At 43.2% G+C, this 24,921-nt stretch overlaps 1 protein-coding gene across 16 annotated transcripts in view; it reads left to right on the top strand.

Moving 5' to 3' along the window:
- The window catches only part of NRXN3 (neurexin 3), a 1,505,977-nt gene that overhangs the window by 1,445,198 nt on the left and 35,858 nt on the right, over positions 1-24,921 (top strand). For 12 of the 16 annotated variants that reach the window (XM_039537764.1, XM_039537763.1, XM_039537765.1 and 9 more), the window contains one exon: positions 6,956-7,040. In XM_039537764.1, the coding sequence (XP_039393698.1) occupies positions 6,956-7,040 (85 nt within the window). The remainder of the gene's footprint in view (positions 1-6,955; positions 7,041-24,921) is intronic. The other 4 variants (XM_039537767.1, XM_039537777.1, XM_039537774.1 and 1 more) reach the window with 1 other exon arrangement.

Here is a 24,921-nt window from a genome sequence, read left to right as displayed (position 1 = left end):
ATGGATATTCATAACTGGCTAGTATGGTTGCTTTGTCTAAGGGCTTGTCTTCACTACAGGCTAAATCGATGTTGCTGCAGTCGATGCAGCGGGCATTGATTTAGTGGGTCTCGTGAAGATACGATAAGTCGATGGGAGAGCGCTCTCCTGTCCACTTCGGTATGCCACCTCAATAAGAGGCGGAAGCTATGTCAATGGGAGAGTGTATCCTGCCGACATAGCACGGTGTAGACACTGCTGTAAATAGATATTAGTTACGTAACTTAAGTAACTTAACTAGCATAACTTAAATTGACTTACATGGTTAATGTAGACAAGGCCTCAATGTTGATGATTTCCAGAACTTCCCTGAGCAGTCTGCTCCATAGTCTGAGAGCTCACTGTCAAGAATTTTTTCCTGGCTGTCATCCTAAATGTTCTTTTGCTTAATTTCATCCAAATACCGTGTTGGAGCACCCTACATAATTCCTCTTCCTCCTTGATGTTTATTACACCCTTGAGATACTTTTAGGCACTTACCGTGCTTCTGTTAGTCCTTCTTTAGCCAAGTTGTGCGTGGTTAGTGTTGTTAAAATTCCCTCCCATTTGTCTATATCTTTCTGGCATGGAAGTGCCCAAGACTAAACATAGTGGACCATGTTCTCTGCTGATGTAAATTGGTGCAGCTCTGTTGAAATTGATACATATTGAAAGCCCAGTTATTCCATCTGTAGCCTCAGCTGAGCTGCACAGAGAGGGACTACCAATTCCCTGTCCTTTGATCTGGTGCCTCTGCTGCCTACACACAGACCAAAACTGCAACATCTTTGTTGCTATCTTGTCACATTACAAGCTCCAATTTCATGTATTCCCCACTCATATGTTGCACATTATTTCCATCTGGATGTAGTAGTTTGTGCAGGTCCAGACTGAATCTCCCAGACTTGCGATAATGTAACCACCTCCGAGGCATTTTGCAACGATGAAATGGAAAAGTTTGAAACAAATTAAGAAAAAAAAGCTTAAGGCATAGACAGGATAGGTGAGGATTCCCATTAAATAAGTGAGGATTACCAGGTATGACAGCATGTTAGTACCATGTTTAAAGAGACAATGTTCAGTTATCAGAGTCTCATTGGTGTGGTACCCAGAATTGAAATGATACCAGCGTAGGCTATCACGAGAGATTAAGAGGCTTCCCCACTTCGTAGTTTTGACAAGCACAGTAAATATTCTGAGCCCAGTCACTTATGGAATACCAGTACTTGTGGTCTGACACAGAACCAGGAAGTATAGTGGAATGGTGACAGGGGAGAGAGACAAGCAATTGAGTTCGGGAGACCTTTTTGAGACTTTTTCAAACATCATGAAAATTTCACAGATGTGGGTTGAATTTAGGGAAAGGTTTGGGGCGCTCTTTAATGTATCTGAACTGGTTTAGCCAACCCTAGTTTAAATTAGAGAGATACCTGATCCACATTTGGATTTGCATCTGAATATTCTGGGGTGTTCAAATACAGGATTTCAGGTCAGCTCATGATAATGATTCAAAGAAGATGCAAAGTGCAGATCTACAACCAAACGTCCCCAACACTGGGAAATGTTTGGACCCAGGGTTTTGGATTGAGCCCATCCCTAGATTAAATATAAACTGTGGTTCCTCAGTGACAATGGGACTTACACTTCTCCCATTCGAAGAAACCGAAAATGCATTTGGAGTGCAGTGTTGGACTCAGAGTAAGGCATGCAGTGGGGGAGAGAAATTCAAATGGCAGGCGGCTAGGAGAATTTAATCCTCCTTTAAAGAGTGAACCTGCCACCGAGAAAGTACTGTGGAGCAGTTTGTATGTTGGACTCGGGGAATATTTATGGGTTCTTCTCTTTTCTTTCTTACTGGCAGTGAGAACTCCATCATTCTTGGTTGTGTTGTTTATAATTTCATAAAGCTGTTTGGTGGCAGGGCTTATTTTATCCTGTGCTTAATCTCCGTCAAATAATGGTGCACCCAGGGAGCAAGGTGACCAAAAGCATTGCACGTCAGCGGTAGAGCGGGAAGTGGGTATTCAGAGCCTGCCACTTTGCATGGAACAAAGGGGCAAAGGTTGTGCATCTGAGGCATAAATTGGGACTTTGTGCATTTGGGGAGAGAAGGGGAGCAGAATTGTCTTGACCAGGCTTTGCCATGCCAGTCAGACTTCCTTCTCAATAGCAGTGATGTATAGTAATGAACAAAGATGCAGAACCATCACCAAGGCAAGATTGAAGAGGCCTCTGGAGTGAATAATTAGAAGCAGGTGATTACAAAAACAATAAGTCATTGGAGGGAATGGGAAGTCACTTCTGTGAAATTGAGAGAATGGGAAGGTAAATATGCCCATAAATAAATCCTCAAGGGTGGATGCAGAGTTTTCAGCTTTCTCCTGCCCTGGTTTTATTCCAAGGTAATTTCAATAAACACTGGAGAGAGGGGGAGAGAAAAAATAATATAAATGCAATAAAAAATCTTTCAGGGAAGGAATAAAAAGGGTTCCTGCCAGAGAGAGATTTTATTGAAAGTTATTATAATACCTATCTTTAGTTTTATGGCCCTTAATACAGGGCCAAGTAATTTCAGTGCTGGGATTAAAAAATGAAATCCATATTTTAAAATAGGATAGCATGAATTATTCTTTTTAATATAGAATTTAACTAATGTACAGGGCAGGCAAATATTTTCTCTCTATTACTCTCTCAAATGAAAGCACAAAATATCACTTTGTAGGGAGATGCCTTGTTCATATCATTTTGACTAGAAAGCCCTTATGGAGTAATTAGATACCTGAAGTGGTTAGTGTGCAGTTGCCCATAGATAATAATACTAAGCAGTTAGCATCTTCAGAGCACTGGGCAAGCATTAACTAATTAATCCTCACAGGCCTCCTGGAAGATAGGTGAGTATTATCAACCTCATTTGACAAACGGGGAGAGACGCACAGAGAGGTTAAATGATTTTGCCTAAGGCCATGCAAGCAGTTGGTGGAAGAGCTCATAATAGAACCCAGGAGTTCTTGCCCAACAGGCCCATGCTTATTTTCCACTAGACCATGCCGTCTTGTGAAGCTGCATCATCCTGTGAAGGTCATGTTGGTCTCGTGCAGGGCCGGCTCCAGGCCCCAGCACGCCAAGCGCGTGCTTGGGGCGGCATGCCGCGGGGGGCGCTCCGCCGGTTGCCAGGAGGGCGGCAGGCGGCTCCGGTGGACCTCCCGCAGGCGTGCCTGCGGAGGGTCCGCTGGTCCGCGGCTCCGGTGGACCTCCTGCAAGCGTGCCTGCAGAGGGTCCGCTGGTCCTGCGGCTCCGGTGGACCTCACGCAGGCACGCCTGCGGATGCTCCACCGGAGCCGCGGGACCAGCGGACCCTCCGCAGGCACGTCTGCAGGAGGTCCACTGGAGCCGCGGGACCGGCGACCACCAGAGCGCCCCCCATGGCGTGCCGCCGTGCTTGGGGCGGCGAAATTGCTAGAGCCGCCCCTGGTCTCGTGAGATGGTCTTGAAGTGACAGATTCCAGCCACAAGGCTTTCTGGTCTCCTAAGGGGCTCGTTTGCTCTAGTTTGCTGCTGCTCCTCATTGAAATACTACCTAGTATAATTCATATGTTGGGTATGTGAGCTGAAGGAAGTGCATGGAAAGCCAACATGTGCGGGCAGTGGGAAAACAAATAGCGATGGAAGGATAAGGCATGTCTTGGGAGAAAATAATACAGGATGGTAGGTGCAAGACGGCTTACTGAATTAGTCCTTCCTGTTGTTTCTAGCGATCTTGGCTTTGGTCAAAAATTATACTAGCTTTGATGGCCTTTCTTTCTAATCCTCATTTTTGTACCTACAAAACTATTACATAGTCTGGCATTATCAGCGGCTGCAGTTGGGGTGGAGAGTGAGTTATCTGGTCAGGACTGAGGTGTGTTGGTAAAGCTGTGTTGGAGAGGAGTCCTGGAATAGCAAGACGTGCTGCAGGTCGGGACCGGCAGGATTTTTAGGTGTAGAATTGGGCACCATCTGCTTGCATTTTGCCTGATTCTTGTCTGCTCTAGTGGGCCCCTTTCTCAAGGCCCCTAGATTTGCTTACAGATTTTTAAAAAGGTAACCTTAAAACACAGTGTTTAGTATTGGGAAGGTGGCGGGGTGACAGAGGAAAGCCACTTGCAGTAAATCATTAGAATTCAGTTAAGCATCAGAATTGTATCAGCCTTTTCCCTTTAAATCATTTATCTAGGAGATGTACATATGTGGCCTGTGCAGTATATGCGATGCTCAGGAGGTTATAGGTACTGAACGTCCCTCCTCTGCCCATCTTGTGCTGAGGCATTCTAGCCAATTCATTTAAAGTGAGAAATCAGCCTTAGCATTTCAACAAAACATCTACCCCTGTGACGATGTCAATTCAGCCAAAGAAAGAACCTTGGGACCAAAGCCAAGATCTCTTTGTACATGATATTTGAAGTTCCTTACATTCTTCTACCTCAAGAATGTCACATGTGGTTCAGGAAGTCCAGAGCAAAAAGGTCATAAATAGACCATCGTTTCCTCAGCCTGGCTCCTAAGAAGGCTATTTGCATAGTCAAAGATAACACAATACATAGACTAGGTGGTCTGATGCCTGTTTAACTAGCTGCTCTTCCAAAGCATCACCTTCATAGGTCCCATGTAATCCCAGAGGCAGTGCAGGATTGTGCCCTCCAAATGTTTCTTAATCCTCTGTCTGTTGAGTCCAAGATTAAGTGATTCATTTGATGGGACTTCCAGTACTAACCATGGGCTATTTTCTATGGGAGCCTCATAGATATTCAGCTTTTATTTTTCTACATCTTAATTTCACCCCCTTACTCCTACTCTTATTCCATGGCCCACCCTAATTCACTGAAATCAGAGAAATGTTAGGTTGGACCTGGTACCTTCAGCACCACAGCAGGTGTGACCTATTTTGAGGTAATTGTTTTGTTCAGCTGCTCAGAAAGAGTTTTGTGTGAAGAAGTGCCTGGTACATTCAACACTACCTCAGGTATGTTCTACCTGGATGTACTGATATACTTAATATACTAAACAGTTCTTAATATACTAAACAGGAAGAAGAGCAATGTTCAGCTAGCACTTGGATTCTCCAGCAAAAACCGTACTAGATGAGTGTAACCCTTAGGAAAATGACCAATGGATGCAACCTGTGAGTGGCTAGTGACTAGTGTCTAGGTGTTCTGGGGTGGAGAGATATTCTGCAGCCAAAAGGAGGAGGGATTAGATCAGGGCTTCCCTGCCTCACCTCCCCTACTGGCTCCCATGCCCTCTCTCAGCTCAAGAAGCAGAAAGGGAGAGTTGTGTGTGCCCACATCAGAGGCCAGTGTGGGGGCAGAGGTTTCCTGGCACAAGTCCAGGACAGCTCTGTGCTAAAGAACAATTGGGTAAGAAGCCTGGGGCTGGCTGCTTTCTTGAGAAAGAGCCCTTTGACATAGTCATATGGGAGTTCGGAAGGTAAGGGAGCGCTCCTTTTGAGGAAGAGGGAGAGTCCTTTGGTGGAATGAGGAGTTGTGTATTTGTAGTGACCTGAAGTCCCCAGGATGAATACACTTCTCCTGGGAACCTAAGTACAATGTACTGAGGAAAATTACACTCCTCCTGAATTTCTATGAGTAAAGTAGCAGCTTGTGCCAGCCAACTTTCACGAGTCCTTGCACTGATCCCATGGCTCTGTCTAATCTGTGGCTTTCTGCACTGCGCCAGGAAGGAATAGGAAAGAGGGACTGTTTCAGCGGCAGACTTAGGCTGAGCTGACACTGCTGAGGGTAGGATAATTTTGTACTATGTGCAGGAACATTATAACCTGTGTCCGGAGGCTGCCACAAAATCTCCCTAATGGTCCACATTACTAATTCAACTAATTATAGCAATTACGTGAAGGAGTTGCTGCTGGGGAGAGAAGCCATTACACCTCTCCCTAACACACTCCAGTACATGCTGCTCATTAATTAGACCAGCAACAACAACAAAAAAATTACCAGCTGGAAACTGCAAGTAACATACTGAAACTCACAAAGGCCAGGGATATTCTTAGTTTGCCTTAAGCCTTTCAGTGCCAGATCTTCCTTCCCACCTGCTGTACTGCTGCTGGTTCATTAACATTCGACTCAATCCCTCTACAGTTAGCAGACCAAACTATACTTTGTACTATGTGGACTTATCTGGAATGGTCAGCGGCACAGAAGCATTGTGCCTGGATCACTTAGCAGTGCAGCAGTTGTGCTCTGTCTGGGTATACCTGGAATGGTCCCCAGTGCAGCAGGTGCGTTCTACCTGGAATGATTAGCAGAGCAGCAGGTGCCCTCAGCCTGAGTGCAAATGATGGGTTTAGCAGCACAGCATGCTTGTTCTCTGGGGGCAACTGATACATTTGGCTGCACAGGAGGTGCCTGTTACTTGAATGCATCTAGTATGTTGAGCTGTACAGTAACTGCATTCAACCTCGAAGTCCCTAGTATGCTCAGACGCAGAATGGATGCCTTCTACTTGGACCTATGTGGTATTTCAGCAGAATACCAGATGTGCTGTAACTGGACATACTGTAACTGGTACTTTTGGCTGTATCTGGACCATTTGCCAGCCCAGCAGGTGTTTTAAGTGGGTGTACCTAGTCTGTTCAGTAGCACAACAGGTTCAACTTGGTATATTAAACAGCATAGCAGGAACACTGTATCTGTACATACCTGAAATATTCAGCAGCACAGTTGAATAATTTTACGTGGAATAATGGAAACCAGCATTATGGAAGGTGTATAATACCTAGACATGTCTGGAATGTTGAACAGAACTCAAGTGTTTTAAAAAGATGCAATTGAAAATATTTTCCCAGGAGAGTAAACTGCCTCTGTTACAATCTTTTGGGTAACAAACGTCTTATCACTTTTTTCTTTTTTCCCCCTCTTCTTTGTTCCCTTCCTTCATGTGCTAGACCACTGATGACATTGTTTCATCAGCTGAATGTTCCAGCGATGACGAAGACCTCATTGAATGTGAGCCGAGTACAGGTAAGTCAGGTCAGTCTTGTTTTGCTTGCTTTCTTATTTCATTTGCAAAAAACAATACATACATATATATATATGTGTGCGTGTGTGTGTGTGAATGTATACATATATATAGCTATATATGTAATATACATATATATATATATATATATATATATATATATATATATATATATATATATATATATAAAATACAAATTTATACAGCCAAGCATCAGATCCCATGGAGTTGGCAATAACAAAAGACAGAGATGTAATAACCTCTCAGTTAATGGAAAGCTGTTTGCACAGGAAGCCAAACTTCCTGGAACCAGCCCCTAATTAATTAATAGTTAACAGTTGTGCTACATATTTGTAGCAGCCATTGTGCTGCTCTATTGGAGAGGAAGAAATTGATGTGGTCCAAAGTATATATTAAAGGTCGAGGGACTGAGGGGTGAAAGAGAGAGAAGAGAAACTAAAGTTGGGCAATAATGAATGGTCAATATTATTTAATCTTCATTAATCATCATTCTGAAAATATGCTGCAAAAATATATTTGTCCATGGGATTCTGAATGCAGTTAATATGGTACTATATTCATACTAGTTTTGTTCTCTGTGTGACTACAGAACTTGAGGAGTATCACAGTAAATGCAAAATTAGTATTAAGTTGTGCCATGTTACCTGCAATGATGCTTCAAAATGTATCCATTAAGAGTCAACAGGAGTGTAGCCATTTGAAACTGATTCAACTTCTCCCTTTAGACCCAGATACATTTTGATGGTTTGATGGCTTTACTTTCTGGTGAGATATATATGATGTGATATCCAGCAGGCAACTGCAGTCTGTTTTATTTCTTACAGACTTTTTCAAGTCGTCTTTTTGAGGCTTGCCATGAGTTAAGCATTTATATAATAGAGAACAGATATCATCGAATTTCTGTGTACATAAAAAAATGGAGTTTGGTTAGACTCTTACATCATTAAAGGTGAAACACATAAATAGTTTGTTTAATTTTGGTTTTGGTTTTGGTTTATTATTTGTTTGGGGTTATTTTTCTTTTTGCTAAAAAAAAAACAAACAACCCCATAAAATGTTCTGTTCATAGTTTCCTGAAGCTTTTCAGATGAATATAGTCATAATAATAAAAGTCACCCAAAGATAGTGCTTTCATATTTCTTTTCCATCTTTCACAGGCAGCCTGCATTCTTTTTTATTATTTTATTTTTTTGTTTTGGTAGGACTTGGTCATTCAATAACTAACATGGCTTTGAACTGTAGCTGGGAAATTCCACAGTGGAACCACTAGGGAAGGCAGAGACACTCAGGCAGATTCAAGCAAATGGCAGAGCCTCTATCCCTTCTACCAGATCAATATAAAGGCCTATGCACTTAGCCAGGCAGGTAGTTGAAAACTGTTCCTCCAACATTTTCATGCAGCTGGGGATACGTAACCAGACTCAGCTGTACCAGCCAGTGCCTCACTGCCTGGCATTCGGCACGTCTTCTATAATCCACAGTGGAGTTAAGGCTGTTCTACATCCCAGCATGGCAATCATGAGAGTAGGTTAGCATGTAAACTCTTGACTCAGAGGTGGGTACTAGTGGCACTGTAAGACCTACCACAGAGACGGGCAGTGGTGAGTCACTGGGAATCAGCACAGTGGCGCCTCATTAAGGCAGGGCCACGGAATTTAGTGCCATACACTAAGGACTGAAGAAACAGAAACTAACAGTTCATCCACTTAAAGACCCCTACAAATCTTCAAAGATCTCAATAAACTTTCTTTTTTTCTTTGACTGTCAAAATGGAAGCATTTTCCTATCTTTATCAGCCTGCTCCCCTTGTCCATTTCCTGCAGTCACATTGCAATAGAGTCACTGATTTATAGATTCGAAAGCCAAAAGTGACCTCTAGTCAGATCTCCTTTATAACACAGACTTCCCCAAAATAATTCCTAGAGCAGATCTTTTAGAAAAAACATCCAGTCTGTGTCACAGATCTTTTCATGGTGATGAATAGTGATAGCACAGAATCTGAGAATGTAGCATCAGTGAACGAGTCAAGCCTGAAGGGAGCAGGATTCTAAAAAAGGAAGGAGCCATTGCATTAATAGTTTGGAATATTCCACTAGGTGCCTAAATACCTTTGAACATCTGACCTGTAGGAGCCAAAGTCCCATCGAAAGTATAAATGATTTAGGCACTTTTGAAAATTTGGCCCCAAAACCTCTGTGCCTCATATATGCAATGGAGATTACCCCTCCCTAGTGCCTCATTGAGGGGGTAAGGTGATAAACTGAAGTCAGTGAAGTTCCTCAGGATTTACACTGGCAGCAAGTGGAGGAGATGACTGGCCCACTGTGAAGTGATCTTTGCTGTGGATGCTTGCTTATGCACTTGGGGTTAAATCCTCTCAGTCAGTAGAGGGAGAAGCAGCAGGGCTATATCAGTCCATGGTGCAAGGAGAGGTGGATGGCTAATGACCCATGCACACACAGAGTTATGATCTGAAGAGCTATGGTCACTCCTCCACTGGATAGCAAGTATGCTGCTGTGTCCAAGTGCTAGTTGGGGCTCACTTTACTCCTCAATTAGATATCTTCTGGCTACACTACAAAGTTAGTTCAGCTTAACTACATCACTCAGGGCTGTGAAAAATTTCATGTTCTGTTCAGTGTAATTAAGCTGACTAAAGTCCCGGTGTAGACACTCCTAGGTCAATGGAAGATTTATGCTGTCAACCTAGGTATCGCCTCTTGGAGAGATGGATTTACTACAGTGATGGAAGAACCCCTTTTGATGCTGTAGTAAGTGTCTGCACTACAGTGGTGCAGCCGTGCCACTATAACGTTTCTAGTGTAGACATACCCTCAGTGTCAGAACCCACCCCACCCCCCAGTTTCAAAGGAAGTAGAATGGTCCTTTTGATATTTCTGAAATCAACAGCAAAGTGCATGGGGTCCCTTGAACTATCCTGCCCTGGTCATTAGACCCCTGTAGTGGAGGGTGCATTGGACATGTCTTAGTACCCTCTTGCTTCATGAGCCAGGGCAGGATTTGGCCATTTGCAAGGATTGCTTCCTTTAGCGGATACCCCAGAGAGAGGAAGAATCAGATGGTTTTACTTGTGTTTTTAATCAAACTCATTTAAAGTTGCTTCCTATTGTTCTGCTGGCAGGCCAGTGTATTTTACACCACCCTGTGGCTTTCCTGTTCAGTTCTGCAACAAACTGTAAATTAAATGACAAACTCAATTCAGGCCCCATCATGTTCCTCTGATAATCGGTAGCCTTTAAAGCCCCTGAGCTTGTTCCAGATGCCAGGACATGGCCTCGCTTCACCCCCAGAGGTATGAGCCAGTAACCTATAGGCTACTGAACACAAATGGTTACCCCGCTGCATCCGTGAGATGTGATGCGTACCAGAGTACCATCATTGTGCAATACACAAGCACAATGAGTCACGGTCAGGAGAGAGTCTCCTCCTTCAATTCAAAGCCTTTCAGATTTCATGTGAGTCAGACTCCAATCCCCAGAGCCAAATATATTCCTATGATTTTTGTTCTGGGTCCAATCCGACACCTGGGGAGACCATTTTCAGATTCTGGTTTGAATGTGTTTAAAGATGGCAGAAAATCATGAGATTTGCATCTCTTTGTCATGAGAAATACTTGTGAGATGTCAGCACCATTGAACCCAAGGGCTAATTCCGCATTGAATCCAAACCTTGAACCTCAACATACAGCTACTCATAATCCAAATACCTCTAGCTCACGTCTTTAAAAGTAAAAGATGGATAAAAAAAGAAATTTCCATCTCCAGCTCTTTTTCGTATCGGGGCTGTGCTGGCCAGCTCCCAGCACAGCAGGGATGGCAGGCATCTTGCACCTCTACAGGCAAACTTACTGCTGCGAGGAGCCTGCAACCTGCATGTCAGTTGAACTCCCTGGTTCTGTCCCTGACATTCCTGTCCTGACACTGAGAGCTTGGGACCATCTGTCATGTAACCACACATCCCTATGGAAGTATACCTAAAAAGCAGTGGTGGCACCATAAATGGGTCTAATAACAATCCCTGTGAAAAGTAATAACAGAAAAGTGGTTGATGGACTAAAGATAGGAAAGCTTGACATTCATCCTAGTGCCCTAAATACCTCTCATATGCCACTTAAAACCCTAATACAGGGGTAAAGTAGGACTTAAATAGCACATAGGGTCCTGGGGAGAAAGTCACCCAAAATGGAGAGATTTCCGTCCTCTGCATTAGCGCTGAATTGCTTGTTATAATCAATTCTCTAAATGTGCCAAAGACACCATGTTTATATCTGGGTCTGGATTCCAAATACTCCCAAAGCCTGGGTGCTCAGGCCAAAGGTGTTGTTTTGGCCCGTTCTAGAAGTAGGAGTCATTTGTGCAATTCAGTTCCAGATCCTGGTTCAGATTTCTCACACCCCCAAAGTTGGGTCCAGTGTCTTGGCATGGCATGTTAGAGAAAGAGGCAGCCACTGTGCTGTTTTGATCATGCAGCTACAGTCAGTGGGTGGAAGATTTTTAAGGCTATTCTGTGCAATGTTTGAACCTGGAGGGTATTTGTGTGTCTGAACTATAAGGCCCCAGCAAAATAAGGAGTAAACCTCATCTGCCTTTAACACAGCCTCCAGTGTTCTGAAAATCATGGTTCTCTTTTCTTAACAGCTGCTGTTTTAACCCAGCACCATTACCCTTTCCTCCATCAAGCTTGTCCTTATAACCCTTTGAGACTGACTCAGATTAAATGCATATAATTGGGCAGTGAGTTGGAATTGCAGCCCAGCACACTTGTGGTATTAGTCAAAACAACAATACCCAAACACTTGCCAGTAAACCAAGATCCTGTAACATAACCTCTAGGAATGATCCACAGCTATGAGGTAAACCTCCCAGGCATCCTGGGTTCACACAGACAGTGGGTTTCTAACTGCTTTGTTTGCAGGCTTCTAATTTTTACTAGCCTGACTGACTTTCCCAGCCTTTTTCAAGAGGAATTTATTCGGTGTATTTCATTCATCCAAAAAACTTAATAACCTCAGGCTGACTCTAGCAAATCAGACCAGAAGGCTTTTCCCAGGAGGGAGTCAGTGTGCCAAACCTTCAGCAGAAACCCAAAGACCTGTAATTCATGCCCTGAAACATTAAAACATCTACTGTATTTACGTATGTGTGTGTGACATATATACACAGCTACACAGTAGGCACATATATCTATATATACAGAAACCAATATACACACAACTGGCTTTATGCACCAGACTGATCCATGGGTTATTCCAACTTCTGTCAATGTAACCCTAAGTGTGAGGGCTCCACAGTGGAAAATCTGCCAAGGACACAAGCTTTAGTTGCAGAAAGCAGCAAGGCAGGGCACACAGTCTCTTCCACTAGGGGTCTGCAGGCAAGCAGCCAGCACGAAAAGCACAGTGCTGGATGGGAAGGAATCATGAGTCGGAAAATCAGGGGAAATGCTAATTCAGCACAACCTTCCATCAGCTAGCACCACAGGGCTTCTATGGAGAACCCAGTGGATTTGAAAGCTGCCTTCCCTCACCCCCATCTCCAGCAGGAACTCTGTGAGACATTTACTGTTGCTCACCCCTCAATGTCAAATCCTCTGACCAGAGACCCTGTATCAGGCAAAATTAATGCAACCCTGTTTCTGTCTCTGGGGCTCACATTCTGCCCTTAAATGTGTATGAATGGTACCCACTGCCTTTAGTGTGAGCCACACACTCACAAAGGGGGGACTTTGTGCAGCATAGCTCTCAACTCCTCAGCCACACCGAATGCAAAGAGAGACCAGGGGAACAGAAGGGCCCGATGTAAATCCTGACACAGGCGTCATTTCTCAAGCACAAATACCATCCACCTGATCTTCCAGAGGCTGCATTTCCACAGTTAGTCATTCACAACAGCCAGAGTGGAATGATACTAAGACCTTGACTTTTGCCTCCCTCAACCCTGTCACTGGCTTACATGGGCCACAGAGAGAATACAGGATTGGGCCCCAGGTGCATGGGTCTGAAATGAGGGCTACCCTTGTGGGGCAGAATTACATGGGATGACATTTGTAATGGCAATGACCGCTTGATGGAACTTTCTGGCTACAGATGTTTTTGAAGGCCAAAACAAAAGAACAAGTTTTACTGATAACTCATGCAGAACCTTATGGTTTTTTTCCCACCCTCCTTTATATGTTATATTTTTATTTTGGGTTTGGTTTTCAGGGTATTGATCCTTCTATATAAGCCCCAAACACCCCCTCGAGTTTATATAGTTTAGATCTATATATACACTATATACAGTATATATACACACATGTATATATACTAAAGCAATGTAAGACCAATATCTGCAATAGTCCCTATCATCCAATCACATGTTTACACAGAAATTCATGCCCTCATCTAACCCCAGCATCCACTGATATGGACAGATGCATGATACTCTTAATTCTTGGTGAACAGAGCACTTTTTTTTTTCCTTTGGAGGGTTTTTTCCCCTTTTTTCCTTTGATTTATTTATTTGTTTGTTTTTCAAGCAATAGTTTCATCTGCCAGTTATCCTTGGGGAGGAGGGGTGCAGGGAGAATAAAAAATTATACAGATATATCCATCGATATATACACATAAGGCTCCGTGTATATATAGATAGATATATACGTTGTATATATTTGAAGAACATTTTCTGTCGTTTCACCTCATCTTGTGCCGCATGAATTTTTGGTGATTGATATTTTAGTTACCTTTATTTGATTTAATTTTTTTGAATCATGATGCTGCCATACTGCTATTTTTTTAATTTTTAAAGTCATTGTTGTAATTTTTTGTTTGTATTTTTGGAGTAATTCCAACAAAATAATGATTAAATCAACTCGCAAGAGAGAAATAGCTCTGCAATCCAACAAAGGCAACAAAATCTTTTCTTGCCATCCTAAAACTCCAAACTTCCAGATTAAAAAAGACATCCCAAGAAAGTTGTGTGCGAAAGAATGAAGAGTCTCACCCCTCTATGCCTTCTTTTATTCTCCCTTTTCTTTCCTTCCTTTTTTTGCTTCTGTGCAGACCCTTTCTTATCACCTCCCCCTTTTTACATTTCTTTTCATTAAAAAAAAAGCAAGAACTGCTGCTTTTTCCCCCGCAAAAGACAAAACAAAACAAAACAAAAAAAAACTTTCCACAATAAAACCCCTACAAACTGCAGATGGCATAAAAAGAATTTTATTGCAAGTGCAGAATATCTGTTGTGTCTTTATTTCTGGGTCAGCATAAGATCATTTTTTGTGGCATGCTGTAGTTTTAGCTGATTAACTAACCATGGCCTTCATTAATCTGTGCATGAGCTGTGATGAGGCCATTTCGTGTTTCATCAGAGCTATGCAGTCAGGTTAACCCAGCAAGTCTGTAGTGCATGATTTGGGAGATTATTTTTAACTTTTATTTTTAGTTGAATTATAATTTACTCTTTTTTGATGAGTTGTGCCAATACCAGTGGCTGCCTCTGCAGTCTCAATGTTATATTGATTTATTTTTAGGGTTTTTTTTCCTATTTTTTTAAATCTTGGTAGTGATCTTGTGTCTTGTCTGTGTCCATCTGTCTTGTCAGTGTGTCTTGGAGTCCATTGTTCTGGTGGTGTTATGTGATTCTGTTCTCTGTTCGTTAGCTGTTGTTTGAATCCCTTGCACTCTCTCACTTCTCTCCCCCGCCCCCCTTCCTCCGCCTTCCCTTTTAACCTTCCCTGGAGGGTATTCCACAAAGGGGCAAAAAGCTTTTACTGACATTCTGATGCCCGGATTGCAGTAGGGAAATCATAAGGTGCCTTTATAACCTGTCAACGGAGACAAATTTTGCAGCTGGAAAGTACTTGCCAACCCTTGTCGTTTTCATTTCACTTAGAACTGCTTTACTGACCTAACAGTAAAGTGACTTCTTTGTACAAGAACAGCATTTCCATATGCCAGTAGCATACAGTAAGAACTTCTCTAGCGAAGCCATATTGTGTCTATGCACAGCTAGCTTAGTCTCTGGGGAAAGCTACCTGCAGTGAGGCTATATGTTAAATTTAGGGGAGGGCTTTTTTGGCATGCTGAAAAAAAATGTGGCACTCTGCACAAGCAATTTCATGTATTGAAATATGAATTTTTTTCTAAAAAAATACTATGCAGTTGTAGTCTGGAAAGGGACTCCATAAGAACAGTGCCTCTTTACTCCACAGAACAGTTCCCTGTATATCGAGTCATGTCTGCCCTTTTTACTGCCACCAAGACTGAATTGTTTTGCTATTGTAAGCTGTGGATTCAACACAACTCTGGGAGGGTTAGCTGGAGTTTATTCTGCCTTACAGATCAGCAGAACATTGTCAGCTAAGTTCCAACTTCAGAATCTTTATTGCTGGGGTGACATACAGGCAGAAAGAGCAGAGCTGGGTTTTCAGATGCCGGGTTTTCAGATGCCAGGTTGAGTGGCTGCTGAGTTTGCCTTATACAGTCATTGCGTAGTCGTTGTTTAGCACTCTCGTTTGTAAAGTTGTTTGAGATAATGGAGGCATAAGAAGTGCTATATACAATCCTGTTCTGTTCCATTTTTATCCTAGATAAGGCCATAAATGGTTTACTGATACTTGAAATGTTCTTTCAGTTTCTGCTTTCATCATCTCTCCGGGAGCAGACATTACTAGCTCGGACAAGTTGCGACATACTTCATTGGCCAGCAGAGTGTTGTGTAGTTGTTGGAGCAGACGATCAGGAGTCTAGATTCCAGAGTTCTCTTCCCAGCTCTGCCACTGATTTACTCTGTGACCTTCCCATTTTATGCTTCACTTCATCCATCTGTAAAGTGGGGGAAAGGAAATAATACATAACCTCGGGTGGTAGGGTGGAGGGCAGCTGAGACTTAATTGATTAATTATTTAAATTATCTTGGCTACTCAGATGATGTTACTATAAAACAGAGTGATAGTATTATTAACTAGTACAAAGTGTTATAATTAGTGTATTAGTTCTAAGCCTTATTATCATGACTGAGTTATGAATAGCCACGGCCTGCTGTTGCTATTAGTTGCTATGGTTTCTTGTTGAAACAAAGGTTTTTAGACATTGTATGTTTTATATCAAGTAGATACATGTGTGTGAACGTGTAGCAGCAGTTAGGAGGGTAATGCCAACTACCATTCCTGTATTGACCTGGCCACAATGTGCTACTCCTTATCCCAATGAAAGTGTTAAATCTGCAGTGCCTGGGGGTCATGCATAGGGTTCCCTTTGGTCCCTTTAATTTTTAACTAGCTTTAGTAGGAACCAGAAGTTGCTCCCTGCCTTGGGCTGTTTGGTGGTCAGTGTGAAACATTCTTTGTCCATTTCCTACTGGGAAAGGTGACCATGTTAAAAAAAAAAAGCCCACCAACATAACTGGCATTAAGGCCTAAATCCACAAAGGTATTTAGGTGCCTATGAAATCAGTTACTTGATTTCAAATCAATGAGAGTTAGGTGCCTAAATAACTTTGAGGATTTGGGTATAGATGAGCTCCCTTTTAGCAGTCTCAGCAAATAAGCTAATGCAGAGCTCCATTCAGGTGGTCCGCGGATAGTTCCCTCTAAGGTGTGCACCTGGGTGGCCGCACATGAGAGAATGAAAGGCCACCCACCCACCTAATTAGTGGAGCCACACAGGCATGGGTCCACTAATTAGGTGCCTGGATCCTGGAGAAGATGCACATGTAAGGTGAGGTGGTGGCCTTGGTTGGGGATAGGGGGTAGGTGGGAGGGGGTAGCGGGGTGAGAAGAGGGGTTAGGGGGAATTTGGGATGTGCAGGGCTGCGACGACCAGAGAAAGAGGTGATTTTTCCCAGCTCCAGGGCTGCAGCTGCAGGGGAGAAATGGCCCTCCTTCCCAGCCCCAGCTCGGGGGCTGCTGTGGCAGGGGAGAGACCCCCTCCTTCCCAGCCTCAGCTCTGTGGTTGCTGTGGCAGGGGAGAGACCCCCTCCTTCCCAGCCCCAGCTCGGGGGCTGCTGCGGTGGGGGAGAGACCCCCTCCTTCCCAGCCTCAGCTCTCTGGCTGCTGTGGCAGGGGAGAGACCCCCTCCTTCCCAGCCCCAGCTCGGGGGCTGCTGCGGTGGGGGAGAGAGGGCACATCCATCGCATTAGAAAGATAAGGCTACTGATATTAAAATATGAGTTGTGTGCTTTTATTTGTATAACAAAAAAGTTAATTATTAAAGTCTTTTTATATAGCGCTTTTATCCAAAGGGCTTTACAATAGTTAGCTAACGCTACAAACAACATTTGGAAAGATCATTAAGTGGTCCACTGAGACCCTCATCAATTTTCAAGTGGTCTGTGGAAAAAAAAGTTTGAGAACCACTGAGGTAATGATTGAATGGGAAAGGGATATTCCACTCCCCTCTCATCTCTAGACTCCAAATCAGAACTGAGGTACAATCACAAAGCACATTGTGAGGAGCAGCTTGCCTTGCTGTTGCCTTAGTGTTACAGATAAGCAGAAGATTTATCTGTGAGGGTATTAATCTAGAGGATGGGGAAGTGTGAGGGAAAAGGAAGAAGCAGCAGCCAACAAAGATTAACGGGACTATCGGCGGAGAAGGAGTAGCACTCCATCACTCCCTCACCCCTCCATTTTGTTACCTGGCTAAAACTCTGTTTGGGAAGCTAGACTTTCTCCAAGTCTCCCTCCCTGCCAGAGAACTAAACACATCTGTGAGCAGATAGAATCACAGCTCATTTTTATGGTTTCTGATTGAGGCATTCCAATGCCATATCTCCAAAATGATTGCAATAGGGTCTGTCTCTCTCATCCAAATTTAAAAAAATGTAGAGCTGGTTGTTTTTTGATGGTTTTTTTTTTTAGTCTTGTTAAAAGGCAGAAATCCTGGAGGGAGGAGAGGATGACAGTCAAAAATAGAACTGGAATTGACTAGATTTTCTTGGGAGGTTTCCATTAATTAGAGGTCCATCCGTTGTACATAACAGGAGAGATGAATAAGCTTAGAGTCACTGGGGGCCTGCCTCAAAGACTTTACATTTATACAGATTGAAGATCTTTTCTACTGAGATTTCATGCTCTGAATGTTTGCACGTGGGGGAAGTTGCCTTCAAATTGGTCACAGTAGGCTGGAAGAAAGGGAGAAACTTCAAGTAACTTTGTCCATCCTCTTAAATAACCACTTGAATGTCTTCTTCCTCCTTCTGAAGATTCCTGTTAGATATGAGGCACATAGTCTGGGTGGGAATCAGAAATAGCCACATTCTATCTTACCTTACCAAACCAAACCCTGAATTTTAACAAATACCTTTGACATGCTGTAAATGTCCTCACATCATGAGATTAGGTTCAGAAGAGCCCCTCCTGGAGAGGTTTGAGAACTTTGTTCTGACAGAGCCCAGCCTTAGCTTGTAAGAGCCAATATGCTATAAGTAAGCATTGAGATGGAGTACATAAATGAAGGGAATTTCACCCTGATACAACAGGAAGTGTTTATTTCAGATCTTATCAAATATCAGTAATTCCTATTTGTTCTCTGTCTAGTAAGGTTAAGGAAAAGTGCAAGTGGTGATGAATATGGAATTTTGTATTTGTACAAAACCGGCATGTTATACAAAACTGATTACAATACTACATGCTACACTCATATGCAGTTATTTCCTAAGTATTAAAAATCAGTTGTTATCACTTCCTTGAAACTACACAGATTTTATCAATAGTTTTAAGAAACTAGGAGATGGTTAAAAAAATCAAACATTTGGCGTATCAGTACTGTTTTCATCCAAAAATGATTGTTTCCAATGGTATTACCACATAATCATTGGGAGAAATTACCTTTAGATTACTATTTCACATCTTATCTGGAAATAAATGGTGTATCTGGAACACCATGTGCAGGGTCCATGCATGTAACAATTCCACCACCGTGGAATTTGCTTCAGAATCTAACCCTCAATCAGAATTTTGCTGTGGAAACTTAACTTTTTTCAGTGTTATAACTTTGAGTTCTCATGGTTTACAGCAGGTGCAAGAGAGATCAGAATCAGACCCAGGATTTTCAGGGGCATGGGCCACTTTGCCCACACTGGTTTCCAGACCTCTTCACAAGCCACTTGTTTGTATTCCAGTCCATGTGCACTGTCACATTCTGGCAATCCCTCTAGAAGCCTTGGCTGGGTTTTCAAGCTGACAAATGTCTAAATTACTAAGATATGATATTTTCAGCCTTCTGGGAGAAAGTCCTTATCCCCGTTAGCTTTGATTTTCAGCTCCATAAAGTATGTGGGAGAAGGTGAAAAATACCCAGTGAAACATGCAGCGAAAGAGAAGAGAGAGAAAGAGGTGGCATATGATTCAAAAAAAGCTTTTTGCATCACAATCAAATGCATTTATGTTAGGTCTCTATATGTCTAGGGTAAGTGATTATCTAATGTGAAACAAGAAGGAACTATCTTGTTTCCTGAAGATAAATAATATCTCAGTGCCTGCCAGAAGATTATGGAAACGTATTGCTAAAGGAAAAGTATGTCAAGTATATAGAGATAGATACTATCGGCAGAGATATTTGCAAATCTCATTTTGTAGCTGAAAGGTTTTGTTTTGTATTCTTTTGGTGATATTGCCTGGAGGTGAAAGCCCCCTGCTAATATCTGAAATGGTGTCCGACTAGAAGAAATGATAGCTAGTGCACTCCCTCTGGAGAGTAGCTGAATAAGCTTTGGAGGCTGGGATTCCAAATTAGCTGAGATGTCTGAGCTTGCTTTATCAGTAAGACCCGAGGCTCACCCATTGGGGTCTAAGGCTCCACCAGAGTCACTAGACAAGACTGAAGGACAGGAAAAGAGAACAGTACAGTAACAATGCTCGAGATAATGCTGAGGTTCTTAAACTTCAAAATTATCCTGTTGTGGTAATTGTGAAATTAATATGGAGGTAGGAAAACAGGGCGTAAAAACTGCTCTCGTAATGGTATAAATCAGGAGTAATTTTATTTAAAAAATCAGTGTAATTACACCAGTGTAAAACCAGCATAAGAAAGATCATAACCCGCCCATGGAAATATAGTTCAATTCCAGTGCCCCATTTAGCCCAATATCATGTCTCTTAGCATGGCCAGTGGCAGATACTTTTGTACTTTGCTTTCATTTCCAGCCTTGCAGGTCTTGAGATATCAGAGTTTACAGTCATGTCATTAGGGTTACAACTTTGCCTTCACCCTACATCTCTACTTCATTTCCAATCTGTTAGCTGCTAGAGCCTCAGTTCTCAAGTGGTATAAAGTACCAACTCTAGGGCTGTATGGGAAACTGGATATCAAAATCATGCCACCATTACTCCTTTTTGACCCAAGTGGATAGTCAAAGTTTGGGACCCTGCAAGTGGTTTCCGTTGGGAGGAGAAATTGATGAAGGAGTCAGGTATCTTTGGTGCAGTCTTGTTAATTTACAAAGAATGTAAAAAGGTCTGTTTCCCTGAACACAGGAGGAATCAAACAACAGGAGACAGTTTCTTTGCTCACAATGTCAAGCCTCTTTCAGCCAGCACTCTGCCCAAAAGCGCTCTCTCAGCTTTTCTCAGTACCATGCTCCCACTGCTTTTTCTGCCTGAATCTGGTGCTTCCTATCTTCTCTTTCAGGTTTTCTCATCTTTTTGCTGGTTCTCTCACAGACAAATAAACCTTCACAAAACTGTATACAGCAAAACCCCTCTGCCCACATGTGCCTTGCACGTATCTTTGTTTTGGGTGGTGACATGCCAGTGTTTAGTGTGGAGGCCACTATTGTTTCAGCTACCTGGTTGCATAAAGGAGTTTAATGGCTTCGTACAACTATCTCAGATGAAGTGTGACAATTACACCTCCTTATTTCAAAGATGTTTAACCCAGCTCATTACACCAGATTTAAACGGGATAAAAGCAGGATAGCAATCAGCCTGGCATGGTTTTAAATTTCAGGTGTCACCTAATTTGATAAAAATAATGTTTTCTATATTTTCATCATGCTGTTGAATGCCATCTTCATAAAACTTTGCAAGAGCTCCACAAAAAAAGGTTAATCTTCACACCTCCCTTGTGGTTCCCTGTCATAGTTTTTGTCCTATGCTGACAATGATATAATTTGTTCCCCTTTTGGCATTCAAGAGGCACTACAACTACCCCAATACGTTTAAGGGTAGAAAATATCAGACTTATTTCTGTTGAAAGAACAACAGATTCCAAGATTTTTACCACATCAATATGAAAAGAGTAGCTTTCAGCATCAGCATTGGACTCAAAATGCTGCTCTGACTTTGGCAAAGCAGTGGAGGTCCAAAATGATCTTTTATTTAAATGTTATGTAAGTCTTGAGCGTTTTTACTAAATTAACAATCAAAATTACTTTTAAAATGATCAATAAGTACTACCGTGGCCAAAATGCCACAGCACAGTTATGGGCTCACTAGAACTAGAATAAAGTAGACTAAATGACATTACACTTATTACAATTAACTAATTAGGGGACAAGCTTGTTTTAATCTGTAATATTTTACAAACTACCTGGGCCAGGAACTCTTTGGTGGGAGCATTTCACATGCTTTCAGGACCAGTGTACTTTTTTCCAACTACTGGCCCTCAATTAGTGATCAGACATATTTTTCAATCCTTTACTTATGTGTAAGGTATGATTCTCCCCCCCCCCCCCCGCCCATTTCTGCCAGTGGACACACACTTTTTAGGCAAAATAACTGCCCCATTGTAAAATTAAGAACCTGATCTTCTAAGGGCTTGTACATACTACTGCTTACTTCAGTATAACTTAAGTTGCTCAGGAATGTGGAAAAGCCACCCCCAGAGTGACATAAGTTACACCGACCTAAGCGCCGGTGTGGACACCGCTGTATCGGTGAGAGACGCTCTCCCACCAACATAGCTACCGTCTCTGGGGGAGGTGGTGTGATTACGCCGATGGGAGAACTCTCTCCCATCAGCACAGCTTCACAGCTACATCAGCACAGCTGCACCACTGTAGCAACTCTAGTGTAGACTAGCCCTTATTCTGGTGCTACGTCCATTGGTGCAACACCATTGATTTTAGTAAAGCTACTCCTGAGTTACCCCAGAGAAAGCCAGAAGGCCTTATCAATTTTACATTGACACACAAAAAAATTTAATTAGTCCAGGGAAAATACAAAGATTTCCTAGTATAAACATGGACCTTTTCTTTTCTCTGCCCTCCACAAGTGTAGCAAATCCTCCCAGGGTGCCCAAGATTAGGTCTGCAACATACTATCCATGCTGCAGTGCAAAATCCAGTGTGCAAAGAGTGTTTGTGGTTGGGGCAGCTCTAGGAATTTGGCCGCCCCAAGCAGTCATGGCTGCGGGAGGTGCACCGGAGCTGTGGGACCACCGGAGGATCTGGTGGTCCCGCGGCTCCAGTGGACCTCCCGCAGCTGCGGAGGGTTCGCTGGTCCCGCGGCTCCGGTGGTCAGCCAAGCCGTGGTACCAGCGAACCGTCCGCAGTCATGCCTGCGGGAGGTCCGCTGCTCCCGGGGCTCTGGGGGACCTCCCGCAGGCATGACTGCGGAAGGTCTGCCGGACCCGCCCACCGCCCTTCCGGCAAAGTGCCGCCCCACGCGCGCGCTTGGCGCGCTGGGGTCTGGAGCCGGCCCTGTTTGTGGTGGTAGTGTGTGGAGGAGGGGGCAGAGGTGTGGTTTGCAATGTTCTCTAGGCACTGGAATTAAATATGTGTTAATAAAAAGTAAAATGTTTTAACCAGACTGACTCAGAATCCCACCCCTCTCCTCCCCTCTGTTATTTAGCTTTCACTCTCTTCACAGTTGTGAAGTCATATTTGACCAGGTCTCCACTCACCATACAGAGTTTCAAGGTAGACAATAGCTGAATTTCAAACAAAAATGGAGGATTTTTTTTAAACAACCTTTCACACCTTTATCACAGATCACAAAGAAACGGAAAAGGGAAAACCCTGTAGTTATTTTCCAGGGCACATCCCTAATCTGATGTAACTTGCTATTATGGTGGCCAGCATAACTCCATGAGATTCATTTATGCTCATCTCTGAATTTGGCCCAGTGTGTCTAGTGTGCAGAACACCGGAAGGGGAGTCAGGATTCTTGGGCTCTAATTCCACCACTGAGATCTTAGGCAAGTCACTTAGCTTTTCTTGACCTCTGTAAAGTTAAGTTAATAATATTTCCCTGCCTCACAGCAGCCTTAGCTAAGCTTTCTTAAGCAGTTGGAGATCATCACCTGAAAAATGCTATAGAAATGCATATAGTGGTTTTACTTTTGTTATATAATTACTAGCATTTATGGTTTCCCTGTAAACTGACTGTTTTAGTGCTGATCCATAGATCATTAATGTACTGCAAAGAAGTGTCTCCAAATACTTACTGCAACACCAATGACTACACTTACAGCACTGTGTAGAGTACGGACACTGCACGCCCAGTTAGCATGGGTATCCATAGCAGCGTAGATGGTGAGGCATGGCTTAGGCGAGTACAGTATAGTAGAGTGCCCTACACACCTGAAGCCCCACAGTATATTCCCTACACGGTCTCTCTACACGACTAAACAGTGTCTCCGAGGTCTACACTACGTTTAGCAGTGTAGTGACCCGCTGCGAGAGCCTTTCACTGTGGCATGTAGCTAAACACCACAGTGACAACTGTGGACCTGGCCTGCCTCTCATTGTGGCATGTAGCTACATGTGTAGTGCCTGTACTCAACATACTTACTGCCTGCTGTAAGTATAGACGTAGCAGGGGTGTGTGCTGAAGCTAAAAGAAATTCCAAGTAACGCTCTCCATGGTACTAAACTAGAGCACTGCTTTGGAAATTTATAGGCAAATGTGGAGCAAATAGATAGAATTGTGTGTTATTTCCTCCCCGCTCTCCAGTGTTAGCTCTGTTAATTGTAACCCTGGACTTGGGAGTGTGGGGGCTGGCTCCTAATCCGGAATGAACCATCCCCACATTGTTTTGTGAGTGCACCCAGGTTTGAGCTTGGGTTCATAGATTCATAAATTCTAGGACTGGAAGGGACCTCAAGAGGTCATCGAGTCCAGTCCCCTGCCCTTCTGGCAGGACCAAATACTGTCTAGACCATCCCTGAGAGCTCCTGTGCATAGTCAGCTATGGCAGAGGGCTATAATTCCTAGATCAGGGAGATGGAGAAGGGCCAGCAGGTGGCAGGGGGTTCAAGTCATATATCACTAAGAAGAACAAGGGAGTGGGTGTCAGGCAGCTGAGTCGGGGACCAGCCAATGTAGCAGGGGACTAGGCAGTTGTGGCATATGGTGTGTGTGTGCCTGTGTACGCATGAGCAAGTGGAAGGTGAGATGTTTTTCTGTACTAACAGCAAGATCAAGCTTCTGGATTTCTCCTTGTCCCAATGGTTCAGGGATAGGGTTCTGAAAAGAGGGGTCCTCCTTAAGCACAGATCCCCTCCACAGGTGGTTAGAGCCAGCCCTGAGCACCAAATGGGTTGTGAACTGTAATTGGTGATATGATAACTCAGTGTTTGAGGTTTGCCTGAAAGCAAATGCATTACCAAGGGGGATCAAATATGTGTTTTCAGTCCAAGGAACATAGGCAGTAAAACAACCAACACATGGATATGCTTTTCTTTCTTTAACTCAACCATTCAGTGTTTTGCATATTTCCAAATTCCTACTGCATGCAGATGGATTCTGCAGAAACTTTAGCAAGTGGATGAGGGGGATTGCCAAAGAGTATTTTTCCCTACTTTCCCTACTTACCATTTAGGTCAACATTTTCAGAGGAGGGCACAACAGGTGTGACCGCAAACATTTATACATGAAAGTGGGCATTGGTTCACACAGATTACACACCTTGTTAGCCATTTATGTGGT

The sequence above is a fragment of the Mauremys reevesii genome, linkage group 4 (genome assembly GCF_016161935.1).
Source record: "Mauremys reevesii isolate NIE-2019 linkage group 4, ASM1616193v1, whole genome shotgun sequence".
In the NCBI taxonomy this organism is placed as follows: Eukaryota; Metazoa; Chordata; order Testudines; family Geoemydidae; genus Mauremys; species Mauremys reevesii.
The sequence above is the reverse complement of the archived record's forward strand: the minus strand, read 5'-3'. Positions and strand labels throughout refer to the sequence as shown.